The sequence below is a fragment of the Artemia franciscana genome, chromosome 1 (genome assembly GCF_032884065.1).
Source record: "Artemia franciscana chromosome 1, ASM3288406v1, whole genome shotgun sequence".
Lineage (NCBI taxonomy): Eukaryota > Metazoa > Arthropoda > Branchiopoda > Anostraca > Artemiidae > Artemia > Artemia franciscana.
This window is the reverse complement of record NC_088863.1, coordinates 51479314-51495092: the sequence shown is the minus strand read 5'-3', so window position 1 is coordinate 51495092 and position 15779 is coordinate 51479314. Positions and strand designations below refer to the sequence as shown.

Genomic DNA, 15779 nt, shown 5'->3' with positions numbered 1-15779 from the left:
TAAATCCAGAAGACCACCAAGTCGGGTATCGAAGGTACGATTTTTATTAAGTATTTCCCTTGTTGCACCTATGATCACAGAGTAGGCTGTTCTAAATTGTCCTAAATTTTTTCCTTTTGTCACATTCTAAAAAAAAAACAATTTCTTTTTTTTGGCGATTTCAATAGTTCCAGGTGACTTAAAAATGTCGGGCATTGTAAGTCAATATTCAAACTTTTATGTAAGATTTTTCCTGTACAGTTACTTCAGTCGAGCTCCCTTTCAAAGGTTTTCTGGACCTCCCTTATAAAACCATTCCAAATGAAGATGCACGCTTGACAAAGCTGCTCCTCATTCGGGATGCAATTCGTCATTGAGGCTCTAATTCAGATCAACTAAATGGTGCCAATAGGGTATTATGAACCCTCTGCAAAAATCAGTCATCCATATTTAGCAATAGCTTTAATGCATGGTTCCTAGAGAGGCACCATGCTGCAGCTAGATGGTATCAAGTTCTTATAATAAAAAATCTAATTCGAAAGAAACACAATGAAAAAAAGAAACGCATTGTTTAACAGCGAAAAAAAAAGAAGTACGGAGTTCAATAAGTAGTAAAATAAAGAACGGAAGATAATAATTTCTTAGTTTACTATATGGCTTATAATAGTCATAACGTTTAATTAACAATATAATGTTACAAGAACAGACACAACGTTTGATAACAGTCCAGCTGTTGACAGTAATGGTATTTTTGCCAACTATAAAAGTTTTTAATAAAGTCAGTGGGACACTTTTTAACAATGTGCAAAGTAAATCAATGTCAAATTAGTACTCCTGTAAAATCCAGAACACACTCGGGAAATGAAGTTAGGTTAATCACTATGAAAAATAACAAAACATAATGAAAATATAATACTTTGGTCTGTATAATAATATAACTTGGGCTATATATTTACACATTAAGGGGGAGTGGGGGATGAAGTAACTTCACCTAACGTAGTCTTATCCCCCTACTCTCCTAATGTGCAAATATACAGCCCAAATTATACAAGTCCTTAGCATTCCGTCATTTGTCTTTGTAGCTGAAAACCGGATTGTACGGGATTCTCTTATTAATTTTACCTATCAGAAGTTGTAATCATAATAAAATTTCCATGCTTTAAGAACAGAATAGAAGAAATGCCTCCACAAAATTTAACATGTCCAAGAGCCCTGAGTTGATGTTTCGAGTTTATATTTACCAAAATACGAAATTATGTATTTTTGAGCAAACATAAAATATTATAAGGAGGGTATTTAAAGTCATAAAATATTGTAAAAGGGGTATCTGTTCTGAAGCAGAAGTTTTGCGTGCCATTGTTCGTGATAGATGAGATCGCGCTACAGCAAGATGGCGATTTCCGACATTTTGTGCCGCAAAATATCATTTTATACCGAAAAGGGCCAGGATAGTATCGATCAAAAATTTCTGAGGTAGCCGATCATCTTAAAAATATCGATAAACATGTTTTCTAACCTCCTAGTATTAGAGGCTATGATGTAATAGCAAGTTCAACCCGAATAACTATGGATTTCACACAAAATAAACTGTTAATACAGACCTTTATCCACTAGCACTATAACGCTCAGAATTAAGAATTAAGCAGAGCTGAATATAATCGTAGACCAGTAAGGGGAATTATTATATGGGAAAAGAAATCCTAAATTGTAAACTTTCAACCCCTGAACTCCTTCAATTTTGCATAATATGGTTGAAATAAGATAGTTCAAACTATATATTTGAACTATCCAACATAATATGTTTGAACTATGGATAATGAGGGAGGTGAAAGTTAATCTTTAATTCTGACTCAGAAGAGCAGAGTTCAATTTTTATCATGATACCTCGAGAATGAAGGGGCTGATTTATTTAAGTTTAAATGTGTAAAGTGTAAAATTTGCGGTTAAAATGTTTTAAAAGGCAATCGGTAAAAAGCCACTTGCAATAATAAATCGGCTATATTTGTTACGATTTTGAATGCTTTTCAGGAAATTTATTTTAGTTTACATAAACAGAGTGGTTGAGAGAATGACACTCCCCCTATATCTAGGATAATATCTGCTCGTTTTAAGTTTTAATGAAGCTCTTCACTTTCATTTGTTTTAATTCGATGGAGTGAATTTAGTTTGATAACTTCAACGGACTAAAAAAAGAAAGAAAGAAACTGCTTAGACTGTTTAAAGGCTTACAGAATTTAAAAAGCTCGATAAGTAATATACAGCGCTATTTTAATGCAAATACAGCGCTATAAAAAATACAGCGCCATTTTAATACAAAGTTGCTAAAAGAAAATGTAAGGTTGTATAAGGGGTGTTGCAAAGAAAGAAATATTCTAGTTTACTCTATAGCTCGTAATAATTGTAAGTCTTGGCATAACTAAAATACCTCCTGAAAGTTAGAGAAACACTAAAGATTAATAAAAAAAATACCAAAGCTTCTTTTTCGGTCTGCTAGTGTTTTTTGCTCAAACTTCATGGACTTGTTGTGCCAAAATCCAGTTTTAGAAAATCTAACGAAAAGTGCCAAGAGATGAACGCTTCCAATTTACAAAAGAATCAAACAGTTCGTGGCAACGAACTGTAGTAAGGACCGACCCGGCTCAATAGTAACCAAAACTCCGAAAAACTGAATTTTGTTGGTAATTGTTACATCAAAAGAATTGCATTTTAATGCTGATTTTAAATATATAATTTTAATCAAGTTTAGTCTTACCCATCAAAAGTTACGAGCCTGAGAAAATTTGCCTTATTTTAGAAAATAGGGGAAAATACCCCTTAAAAGTCATAGAATCTTAACGACAATCACACCATCAGATTCAGCGTATCAGAAAACCATACTGTAGAAGCTTCAAGCTCCTATGTACAAAAATGTGGAATTTTGTATTTTTTGCCAGAAGGCAGATCATGGATGCGTGTTTGTTTGTTTGTTGTTTGTTTTTTTCCCCAGGGGTGATCGTATCGACCCAGTGGTCCTAGAATGTTGCAAGAGGGCTCATTCTAACGGAAATAAAAAGTTCTAGTGCCCTTTTTAAGTGAACAAAAAAATGGAGGGCACCTAGGCCCCCTCCCCCGCTAATCATTTTCCCAAAGTCATCGGATCAAAATTCTGAGATAGCCATTTTATTCAACATAGTCAAAAACCTTATAACTATGTCTTTGAGGACGACTTAATCCCCCACAGTCCCCGTGGGAGGGGTTACAAGTTATAAACTTTGACCTGTGCTTACATATAGTAATGGTTATTGGGAAGTGTACAGACGTTTTCAGAGGGATTTTTTTGGTTGGGGGAGTTGTTGAGAAGAGGGGGATATGTTGGGGGAACTTTCTATGGAGTAATTTGTCATGGAGGAAGAAAATTTCCATGAAGGGAGCGCAGGATTTTCTAGCATTATTTAAAAAAAAAACAATAAAAATATAAATATGAAAAAGTTTTTCATTTGAAAGTAAGGAGCAGCATTAAAACGAATAAAAATTACTACGCATATGAGGGGATTCGTCCCCTCCTCAATACCTTACTTTTTACGCTAAAGTATTTTCAGCAATTTCAACTATTTATTCTACGGCCTTTGTGATTCAGGAGTCATTCTTAAGGAATTGAGACAAAACTTAAGCTTTGTTGTAAAGAGCGAGGTACTGCTGAGGGGTTAAACTCCCTCATATACGTAATAAAAACATACGAATACGAAAGTTCGTTACGTAAGCTAATTCGTAATTCACGTATATCTTTTACTAATAAGAACGTTTGTAAAAAATTAAATGTTCTAGTTGCCTTTTTAAGTAACCAAAAAACTGAAGGGGGGCGAATAGGCCTCCTCCAACGCTGCTTTTTTCCCAAAATCATTCGATCAAAACTATGAGAAAGCCATTTAGCCAAAAAAATAAATATGCAAATTTCGTTTAATTATTCATCTGCGGAGAGCCAAAATCAAAACATGCAATAATTCAAAAACGTTCAGAAATTAAATAAAAAAACAAGTTTTTTTGACTGAAAGTAAGGAGCGACATTAAAACTTAAAACGAACAGAAATTACTTCGTATATGAAAGGGGCTGGTCCCTCGTCAACGCCCCGCTCTTTACGCTAAAGTTTGAAACTTTCTCTCAACTCTACTTTTTAAAACAGTAAAAAACTTTAGCGTAAAGAGCAGGGCGTTGAGGAGGGTGACCAGCCCCTTTCATATGCGAAGTAATTTCTGTTCGTTTTAAGTTTTAATGTCGCTCCTTACTTTCGGTTCAAAAAACTTGTTTTTTTTAATTTAATTTATATCAGAGGCAACGTTATACCATTGCCTATTGTAGAGGCCATGCGGCTCGAATCTTTTATTATTATTATTATTTTCCAGAGGCACTTCATATGGAAGGGATCGTCGTATAAACTTCAAAAGGGGCTCATTCGATTGGAAATCGAGAGTTTTAGTGCCCTTTTCAAGAATCAAAAGTGATCGGAGGGTAACTAGCCCTAATCACGGCCTTTTTCCTAAATAAATTCGATACAAATTTTGAGGTAGCCATTTTGTTAAAAATAATTCATACATCATATAACAAAAACTCTGGAGTTGACGAAACCCCCAAGATCCCAGGGGCAGGCGTTGTAAGTTTTGCCATGGGTCAAATATAGCTTTTATAGAAAGGATGCTCCTATGAACTTCAGAGAGGGCTCATTTGACTAGAAGTTAAGAGTTCTAGTTCATTTTCTCAGAATCAAAATAGATCGGATTGCAACTAGCCCCCCTCCCACGCCCCTTTTTCTCCAAATGCATTAGGTAAAAATTTGAGATAGCTGTTTTGTTAGAATAAGTTCAAAGGTCAGATAACAAAAACTTTGGTGTCGACGCAACCCCCCATGACCTGCGGTAACGCGTTTTAAGTTATACCCTGGGGGCATATAAGGTTCTTATGAAAGGAATGCTCGTATAGACTTCAGGGAGGGCTCGCTTGATTTGAAATTGAGAGTTATAGTTTGCTTTAAATAGTCAAAAATGATCAGAGGGCAGCTAGCCCCTTTCCTCCCCCAATCGCCTTTTTCCCCCAAATGCATCGGATAAATATTTTGAGATAGCCATTTTGTTAAAAATACTTCAAAGGTCAGATAAAAAATTCCAGTGACGACACAACCCCCCAGGGCCTGGGTGCAGGTGTTGTAAGTTATACCTATGGGGTATATATAGTTCTTGTGGAAGGGATGCCCGTATAAACTTCAGGGAAGGCTCGTTTGTTTGAAAACTGAAAGTTCTTTCCTTTTTAAGAGTCAAAAGAGATCGGAGGGCAACTACCCCCCCTCCCCTCCACGCCCTTTTTCTCCAAACCCATCCGTTACAAATTTTGAGGTAACCATTATTTTTCAAAGTAGTTAAAAAGTTAGATAACAAATTTCCGATGTCAACACAAACCCCTAGGGCCCGGGGGCAGGTGTTTTAAGTTACGTCCTGGGGGTATATATGGTTCTTATGAAAAAGATGTTTGTATAAACTTTAGAGAGGGCTCATTTGATTGGAGATTAAAAGTTCTAGTTCACTTTTTCACAGTCAAAACCGATCCGAGGGCAACTAGCCCTCCCGTCCTCAAGCTCTTTTTCCTTAAACCCATCCAGTTAAAATTTTGAAATAATCTTTTGCTAGAAATAGTTCAAAGATCAGATAAGAAAAACTCCTGAGTCGACGCAACCCCCCGGGGCCCTGGGGGAAGGCGTTGTAATTTATGCTCTGGGGGCTTATATGGTTCTTATGAAGGGGTGCTTGTATGAACTTCAGAGAGGGCTCATTTGATTAGAAATTGAAAGTTCTAGTTCACTTTTGATGAGTCAAAAGAGGTCCGATGGCAACTAGAACCCCCCCCCCCCCCCACGCACTAGTTTCTTTAAACCAATCCGAAAAGAACTTTGAGATAGCTATTTTTTTTAAATAATCATAAGCTCATAGAACGAAAACTCCATTGTCGACAAAACCCTCCAGGCCTGAGGGCAGGCGTTGTAAGTTATGCCCTGGGGGCGTATATGGTTCTTGTGGAGGGGCTGTTCGTATAAACTTCAAAGAGGGCACATTTGATTGGAAACTGAAAGTCCTAATTCACTTTTAAGAGTCAAAAGAGATCCGAGGGTAACTAGACCCTCTACTCCTTTTTTCCCCAAACCACTTTGATACAAATTTTGAGATAATAATTTTTTGAATAGTTCAAACATCAGAAAAAAAATCTTGGTCGACACCCCCCCTCCCAAAGCCCGAGGAAAAGTGTTTTAACTTATTACCCGGAGGCGTATAAGATTTTTATGTAAGGGATGGTTGCATGAACATCGAAGGTGGCTCGTTTGATTAGAAATTAAAAGTTATAGTTCACTTTTTAAGAGTCAAAAGAGATCCGAGCGCAGCTAGCCCCTCCCTAGCCATTTTTCCCCGATTCTATCCGATACAAATTTTGAGATAGCCATTTTTTTAAATAGGTGAAATATCAGATAACGAAACTCCGGGGTCGACACCCCCAGAGCCTGGAGGTAAGTGTTTTAAGTTATGCACCGGAGACGTATAAAATTTTATGTATAGGGTGGTCAGTTTAACTTCGAAGGTGACTTATTTCATGGGAAATTGAAAGTTCTATTTACCTTTTTATGAGTAAAAAATTATCGGAGGGTGTCCACCCCCCTGACAGAAACACCTTCTTTTCCCCAAATGCATCAAATGAAAATTTCGAGATAGCCAGTTTATTCGATATAGTCCAACAATAAGATAACAAAAACTTTATTGTCATATAACCCCTCCCCCTCCCCGCCAGAGCCGGGGGAAGGGCTGTAAAGCGGAGGCATATAAGGTTTTAGTGGAAGAGATGGCTTCATAAACTTTAGAGGCACTCAAATGCTTAGAAATTAAAAGTTCTCCTTTTAAAAGTCACAAGTGATCTGATGGCGACTTGCTCCCCATCCCTCCCAACCTTCTTTTCCCCAAATGCGCCCATTAGATTTTTTTATAACCATTCTGCTCAAAATAAACCAAAAATAATATAGCAAAAACTCTAGGGATAAACCCCCTGCCCCTAGAATCCGGAACCAAGTGCTGTAAAATGTGCCCTGGGGGCATATAAGGTTCTTATGGAGTGGATGGTGGTATAAACTTCGGATGAGACTTATTCGACTGTAAATAAATTTTTTAGTGCCATTCTCAAGAGTAAATGTGATCGGAGGGCATCTAGCCTCCCCCCAAGGCTCTTTTCCTCAAATGTATCCAATCAAAATTTTGAGATAGCTGTTTTGTTAAAAATAGTATAAAGATCAAATAACAAAACTTCGGGGTCGACACATTCCCTCGAAGCTCAGGGGCAAGTAATGTAAGCCTTTTCCCGAGGGAGTATAAGGTTTTATGAAAGGGGTGGTCGTATAAACTTCAGAGATGGCTCGTCTGATTGGAAATTGAAAGTTCTATTTAGCTTTTTAAGAGTCATCAAAAGTGATGGGAGGGTATCTACCTTCCTCCACCAGCGCCTTTTCCCCCAAATACATCCAATAAAAGTCCAAAAAGATAGCCATGTTATTTAAAATAGTCCAAATTTCAAAATACTATCAATTAAGGGCTTAGAAATCCTCCATACCACCAAAAAAAATGTAACTTATATTTGTTGTAAGTTCTTAAGAATCGAAAGTGATCAAAAAGTCACAAGGCCCCCCCCCCTCCTTGTGCCTTTTTCTCTCCTCTTGTGCATAACTTTGGAGGGCGCTCATTCAATCGGATATTGAGTGTTATATATGTTTTTTAAGAATCAAAAGTGATGAATGGCTAACTAGCCCACGCCCCACTTTCCCAAAGGGCATCTGCTCAAAATTTGGAGATAACCATTTTTTTCAAAATAGCTCAAAGGCCAAATAACTATGTTTCTGGGGGTTGACACCCCCCCCCCCTCCCCAGCCCCGGTGAAATGGCTCTAAGCTATGGAACTTAATTATCGTTACTTTGATATTTGTTTACTTTAATTCTTGGACTTAGTGGTTTACAGGGTAACTTCGATTTACGGCACAAGGGTTGTAAGTTGTGCAAGTTGCTTACTGTTACTTTGATGCTTTGATTCCTTTTATACTTTATTAACTTTGATCCTTTTGTACTTTGATATTTTGGTACTTTAATATTGTTAATTTGATGCTAGTTTTGATACTTTAATAAAAGTTTGATATTATAAAATCTTATTTTGAAATAAAGGAGTTTCTTAAAAACTTGAGAATTTTTGCAATCAAAAAACGAACAAAAACTAATTGAAAAAAATTATTTCCGAATTTTTTTTCCCAAATCCTTTCCAAAAGAATTGGGACTATGTAATTCTAATGAATGGTGTCTTCATTACAAACAAGAATTTGGCTACTGCCCATTTCTCAAACGGTGAAAGTATCATTCTCATAAATAACCAATTCTCTTACTTAGAAATATCATTTTCTTACTTAAGTGGCTACAAAGTGGTGCAAAATTAGTTTACCAAAATTAATTTGATTATAATAATTGGGAGAACAGAATTTAAAGACAAATGAGAGTTAGATTAAGGATTGGCTGTTAGACCGCGGTCGTCTTCAGGGAGTATGGGTTGCGTACTTATAACAAATGGTGTCTTCACCACAAACAAGAGTATGGCTACTGCCCGTTTCCCTAACGGCAAAAGTATCATTGTCTCACTTAAATAACCAATTCTATTACTTGGAACTATCATTCTCTTAGCCTACTTAAGTGGCAAAAATTTCTGTAAAATTAGTTTACCTTTTTTTTATTATAATAATTGGGAGAACAGAATTCAAACACAAGCGAGAACTGGATTAAGGATTGGTTGCTAGACCGCGGTCGTTTTCAGGGAGTAGGGGTTATGTACTTCTACTGAATGGTTTCTTCACTAGAAACAAGAGTATGGCTACTGACCGTTTCTCTAACGGTAAAAGTATAAGGCCTACTGCGTATATGGCGTTTTGCTAAAAGGAACAAATATTTTCTTTGTTCTTATTACGACATTAAAAAAAAAAAATGAAAATTGCTGTGAAACCAGACCAGGATATACAAATAGGCCCACTGAAGCTAAAAACGAGCAAAAATATTTTGCCATTGAGGCAGAAATGAGACCCAAAATGAACAGAAATTAAATAAACAATCATAGCAAAAAAGCATACAACAGGTACTAATATAAATAAAGTTGAATATGTAAATCAAACATAAAACGAACAAAAATATTTTGCTATTGAGGCATAAATGAAACCCAAACGAACAGAAGCAATCATAGCAAACAAACAAACAATAGTTACTAATATAAATGAGTAAATAAATCTTAAAACGAGTGAAACTTAAATTGAATATGCAAATCCAGCTTGAAACGAACAAAAATCTCTACAAAGAAGAGTTTCAGTTTTGCCTCTTTCTTTTACTGTAAAAGTCTACAACCTACTGCGTCATTGGCGCTTTACTGAAAACAAATTATACTACAAATATTTTCTTGTACTTATTACAACATTGAACATAAACATAGAAATTACAGTAAAATTAAATTTTGAACTGATCAGCTTTTAGCAATTAATATCATCATATGTCAAATATTTAGTTTAATTTTATTCGTTCTTTCCAAGACTGTTCAAGACAAATATGACTTCACTACACACAAGAGTTTGGATATTGCCCCTTTCCCTAACTGTTAAAGTCTAAAGCCTACTACGTTGTTGGTGCTTCAATGAAAATGAATTCTCTTTTCCAGTTATTGCAGTATTGAAAACGAAAATAAAATTACAGTGAAATAAAATCTTGAACTAATGATCTTTCAACAATTATCAGCATTATATATCAAATATTCAGTTTAATTTTTCAGTAGTTTTAATACTCTTCAAGACATATACAGTTTTCAGTTTTTATAGAGGCTGAGCCAGATTTACTGGCTTGACTTGACTTACTTGACTTAAGGCTCCTGCCACATGGGGTGCGGCGTAGAGAGCTTCGCAACTTGACTTCTCCAGGCGGACCGGTCTGCTGCTAAATGAGACGCCTCGTCGACAGCAATGTTGGCCATCACCAAGAATTTGTCGAGGCTGTCTTTCCACCTTGTCCGAGGTCTGCCCCTCGGGCGAGACCAGCCATGGGCTTTTGGGTCGAAGTCGTACACTATTCGGGCTGGCGTTGATGTCGGCATTCGTAGGAGGTGTCCGAACCATCTGAGAGACCTCTGCGCTATCTGGACGAAGAATGGCACCTGGGAGGTGAGAGTAAGCAACCTTGCGTTGCTTACAAAATCATCCCACCGGAATCCCTCGATCCGGCGAAGCTGTTTCGTCTGACAGACGTCTATCATTTTAAGGATGGTTGATTTGAGGGGCCAGGTTTCCGCCGCGTAGAGCAGGACGGAGCTTACGGATGCGTTATAGATTCGCATTTTCGTACGCCTTGAGATGTGCGGCATTCTGCATAGACTGTTGAGTCTACCGACGATGGAAGAGGCTTTCGATAATCGGCTGCATACCTCATCGTCTACGGAGCCATCATTGGACAGCACAGAGCCGAGGTAAGTGAAGTTTTTAACGACTTCGACAAGTGTTCCGCAGACAGTTATGGTATCAGGGTGCGAGACTGGACCTGGGGGTTCAATTGCCATAATCTTAGTTTTGAGCCAGTTGATTTTCAGCCCCACTTTTGCTGCCTCTTCCTTCAGGACTTCCAGAGCGTCGGTCAGCTGGTCGATTGAGTCGGCAACGAGAGCAAGATCGTCTGCGAAGTCCGCATCCGTCAGAAGCGATCTCCAAACTGCAGACCAAAGGGCAGGCGATTTGTAGTTCTTGTCATCACATAGTCTATCACACAATTGAACAATTCCGGGGCGGCGGCACACCCTTGGCGAACGCCAGTTTTGACATTGAATGTCGTGCTCCGTTTTCCGTTGACTTGGACGCAACTCTCGGTCTCTTCGTACAGCTTTTCAAAAAGCTTGCAGTATTTATCTGGTAGACCCGTCGATCTAAGTATTAGCCAAACAGAGTTGCGATCGACGGAGTCAAAAGCAGCTTTGAAGTCTACGAAGGCCACGTATGCGTTCCTCCTGAATTCTCTAGTTTTCTCAATTAACTGGCGCATAGTGAAGATTTGTTCGACAGTGGACCTCCCTGGCATAAATCCGGCCTGCTGAACTCTCCTTTTTCTTCGGAGGATACTCGTGCATCTGTCTAGCAGGGTCATGGCAAAGAGCTTTCCAGGGACTGAGAGAAGGGTTATACCTCTGTAATTAGAGCAGATGCTCTTGCTCCCCTTTCTCTTCCAAAGGGGCAGGATTATGCCAAGTCGCCAGTCCTTCGGGACCCATTCTGTGCGCCACACCACGGAAAACAGCATTTGCAGCCAAAGTAACATCGCCGGTCCAGCATACTTCAGGAGCTCAGCGGATACTCCGCATACGCCTGCCGCTTTGTTATTCTTTAGACGTTTCAAAGCAGAGTGGATTCCTGCTGTCGTGAAGGTAGTCTCTGGTTCGTTTGACGGCACTTCCTGAGTGCTGGTAGCTAGGCGTGCGAGTTCCTGGTCAGTCTGTGCTACAGCATCGGCATTGAGGAGACTTGAGAAGTGGTCTTTCCATCGACTGACCTGAGCGGCCTCATCACTAAGTGGCTGGCCGTCCGCAGAGACAACAGATGCAACTGAGGGGGCTTTGTCGCTTGTGAGGTCACGGAGGTGCTTGTAGAGGCTCCCGACGTCCCCTTTCATGGCTGCGCCCTCCAGCTCGTTTGCCTTCCTTTCCACAAACAGTTTCTTGTCTCGCTGTATCAGCTTGTTGCGGACACCATTGAGGCGCCTGTAGGTCGGCATGTCGCCCAGAAGCCTTGCCTTGCGTCTCTGCTCAATGACGTCAAGCGTATCGAACTGAACCCACGCTTTCTTAGCACGCTTCGCCCTTCCAATATTTGCGGTCGCTGACTCCAGGACATTCTTCTTAAACGAGATCCATGCGTCCTCAGAACTTTCAGATGGCAGGAGTGCGTCGAAGCGGTTCGAGACATCAATGGCATACTTGGACCGTATCTCTTGATCGGAGAGACGAGAGACATCAATCTTGGTCGGTCTAGGTTGCGAGCGCTGGGCTTGGAGTCTCAGTCGCATATTAGCTACAACGAGGCGATGGTCAGTGTTACCAATCTCGGCTGACCTGTACGTCCTGCAGTTACTAATCGAGGATCTCCATCTCTGTGAGACAAAGATATAGTCGATCATTTTTTTGGTACGGCCGTCGTTGCTGTACCATGTGTATTTGTGGATATCCTTCCTTGCGAACAGCGTGTTCGTAATGACAAGGTTATGCATGCTGCACAGTTGAAGGAGCCTTAGCCCATTGTCATTTAGAGGGTCCGGAATAACTGGTCCGATGACTTGCCGCCATAGGTCGTGGTTGTCGCTCACTGTTGCATTCATATCACCCAATGAATGAACAACAACTATATACCCAATATATACCCAATAAAAAAACAACTTTTTTTAACTAAAAGAAAGGAGTGGCACTAAAACTCAAAACAAACAGAAGTTATTCTGTATATGAAGGGGTTACCCCTCCTCAATACCTTTCTCTTTGTTTTAAAGTTCGCCTGTTTATCCCAGTTTTTTAAGAACGGTCCGTTTAATTAAGTTTTTTAAGAACACATGGGCCGTTTAATTAGAATAGGAAGCTTTCTCATAAGTCATAAAAACTTTGGCGCGAAGACAAAGGTATTGAGAAGGAGGCAACCTTTTCATATGCGGAATAATTTCCGTTCATTTTTAGTTTTAATGCCGCTCCTTACTTTCAGTTAAAAAAAAACTCGTTTTTCAAAATTTAATTCCTTATTAAAACGAGAAGCTTACTTATTCTTTTTCAATTAACATGGAGAAAGTAAAGAATGTTCTGGAAAGTATGCATTCCGAATATAACAGGCCTTATGAAAGCAGAATCTAACCTTAAGCTGGTTTCAGATAAAAGTTGAATTTCACTTTGTAACCATTCAGGTCGACCGATAAAAAGAACTAGTATTTTCATCGTTGAGCTCTGTTTGATTCAGTGTCGATTTAAAGAGAAAAATTTTCACATTCTCGGCTGGAAAAATTGTGTTTCAGAAGAACAAAAGTTATTTGCTCAAACTTATTGCTTCACATTCATTAAGTATTCAGTTGTTTTTTATAAATTTAATTAAAATGTTTGATTGTATGTGCCTCTCAATTTTCTTAGACGGCCAAGTTATTAAAAAAAAAAAAAAATCTCTTTTGAACAATTTTGCCGTGATGCAAGATTTCACCTTGAGTTTCTTCACTTTATGCCTAAATCATAATCGAAACTTATTTTAGAGTATTTCCAAGCAATGAGCCTCTATTCTATGCTATTCTTGAGTTGTTTTTCTTCTTTTTAATCTATGAATCACTTTCCTTTGCATCAAATGTTTTGTTAGTTTTTAGTCAAAGGTTACAATATTAAACCAATATTCTTAAATTTGCTTACTATAATAATAATGCTAAAAAATTATTTGCCTACTATCCACAAAACAATATAGCAGACCGAAAAAATAAAAACAATAAACCAAACAGACCAAGAGAAAGAAATACTTAAACTAATAGTGGAGAAAAACACCGTCTATTCAGTTTCACTTGTAGCACTGAAGTTTCGCGAATTCTTGTCCAGTGTTTAATCGTGTTCAAAATCCCAAACTTATCGAAACAAGAATTTTGGTGTCGGTTAGAAATAAACGGTACAAACTTTCCATACTAAAAAAAAATATTTCTTGATTTTGTCAGCATCCAACTCTGCAAGTTGGCTAGACACATCGGCGAGATTGGCACATCACGAACGGTAAAATGAGGTGGGCAGAGCGAACGATAAGATTAGATAAGTAGTTTCCTAGAGTACCACCCCCATTTTGCAAAAAGTCACGTGAGCACATTGAATGGGTGTATCTGTTTGCTTCTCAGTGGTTTGCCTGACCTTACCGATTGTTTCTTTAATCATTACGTCAAAATATTGCAGGTCTGACACAGCCTGAATTGTATGATTTCCAAAAGTAACAATGCAGTTTTTCGTCAAGTTGATTGCTGGAAACTTGCACTTATTGATATCAGCGAAAAGTCCAATAGATCGAAAATCATTTTGTTGTCGCTTCAGGTAATCTTGTAAGCTTGTTCTCAATCTACGGAGAAGAAGAACGCCGTCAATGTAGACTGGTACGCGAAGTAGAAGAGACGATGAGATACAGACTATTGTAGATTCCATTTTTGGAAATGACAGGGCTAAGAAAACTGTTTTGCCTCAGGCCTCTTAAAATTTTGATTCGTTCTGAAACCGTGCCTCTCTATTTCACAGACACTGTCAAATTTTCATACCAAAGTTTCGAATTTCAACAACACTCACACTTACGCCACTGTGCAATAGAGAGTCCACAGTTTGCATGTGATTAACACTATTATACGCTTTCGCTATGGCGTTGGCGCACATATAAAGAAGTGACTTGTTAACCAGTTAGCTCATTTATTAGAAGTCTATAAGCCTCTGGGCAAACAACGCATTTTTGGAGTCCAAGCTTGCTGTCTCCAAAAAATTCGGTCTCCAGCTCAGAAAAAAAAATATTAAGTTCAAATATTTTACTAAGGATGTAGGATATGCTGATCTGAAGTCTGTGAGATTTACAATCATTGAGGTCTTTTTATTTCTTTGCAACAGATGCTATGATCCGTCAATGTAGAATTGGGGTTATGTAATTCTAATGAATGGTGTCTTCATTACAAACAAGAATTTGGCTACTGCCCGTTTCTCAAACGGTGAAAGTATCATTCTCATAAATAACCAATTCTCTTACTTAGAAATATCATTTTCTTACTTAAGTGGCTACAAAGTGGTGCAAAATTAGTTTATCAAAATTAATTTGATTATAATAATTGGGAGAACAGAATTTAAAGACAAATGAGAGTTAGATTAAGGATTGGCTGTTAGACCGCGGTCGTCTTCAGGGAGTATGGGTTGCGTACTTATAACAAATGGTGTCTTCACCACAAACAAGAGTATGGCTACTGCCCGTTTCCCTAACGGCAAAAGTATCATTGTCTCACTTAAATAACCAATTCTATTACTTGGAACTATCATTCTCTTAGCCTACTTAAGTGGCAAAAATTTCTGTAAAATTAGTTTACCTTTTTTTTATTATAATAATTGGGAGAACAGAATTCAAACACAAGCGAGAACTGGATTAAGGATTGGTTGCTAGGCCGCGGTCGTTTTCAGGGAGTAGGGGTTATGTACTTCTACTGAATGGTTTCTTCACTAGAAACAAGAGTATGGCTACTGACCGTTTTTCTAACGGTAAAAGTATAAGGCCTATAAGTTCAAGTATAAGTTCAAATCTTTCACTAAGGATGTAGGATATGCTGATCTGAAGTCTGTGAGATTTACAATCATTGAGGTCTTTTTGTTTCTTTGCAACAGATGCTATGATCTGTTTCAGAAAACTGTTGAGCACAACGCTAATGGTGATGTAAATTGGGAGAAGAATTTTAAGCTGGAAATAGTTACATTCCGGTAAGTTTCTAAGATGCATTGTCGAAATAGCATCAGAGTCTATTCCATTATTTGCTTTAGGCAGGGGTTTTCTTATAGGAATTTTACCCTGTTCCGATGATATGGCAAAATGGAAAATTGCCCCCCAAAAAAAACTTTCAAGTCAGCTGGAAATCTCCTCTTCGAGCCTTTTACTTAATGCAAGATTCTCATTTACATTGAATAAAGTGTGATAAGAGTCTTAGTATTGTAATGTCAGAGGAGCATTAGGTGCTTT

The 15779-nt window shown here is 38.2% G+C and overlaps 1 protein-coding gene across 1 annotated transcript; it reads right to left on the bottom strand.

Moving 5' to 3' along the window:
• Positions 1 to 9913: 9913 nt before the first annotated feature.
• LOC136033801 (uncharacterized) lies at positions 9914 to 10603 on the bottom strand. Its single transcript, XM_065714751.1, has one exon. It carries the CDS (start codon positions 10601 to 10603, stop codon positions 9914 to 9916), a length of 690 nt encoding a protein of 229 aa, XP_065570823.1.
• Between the last annotated feature and the right edge of the window lie 5176 nt (positions 10604 to 15779).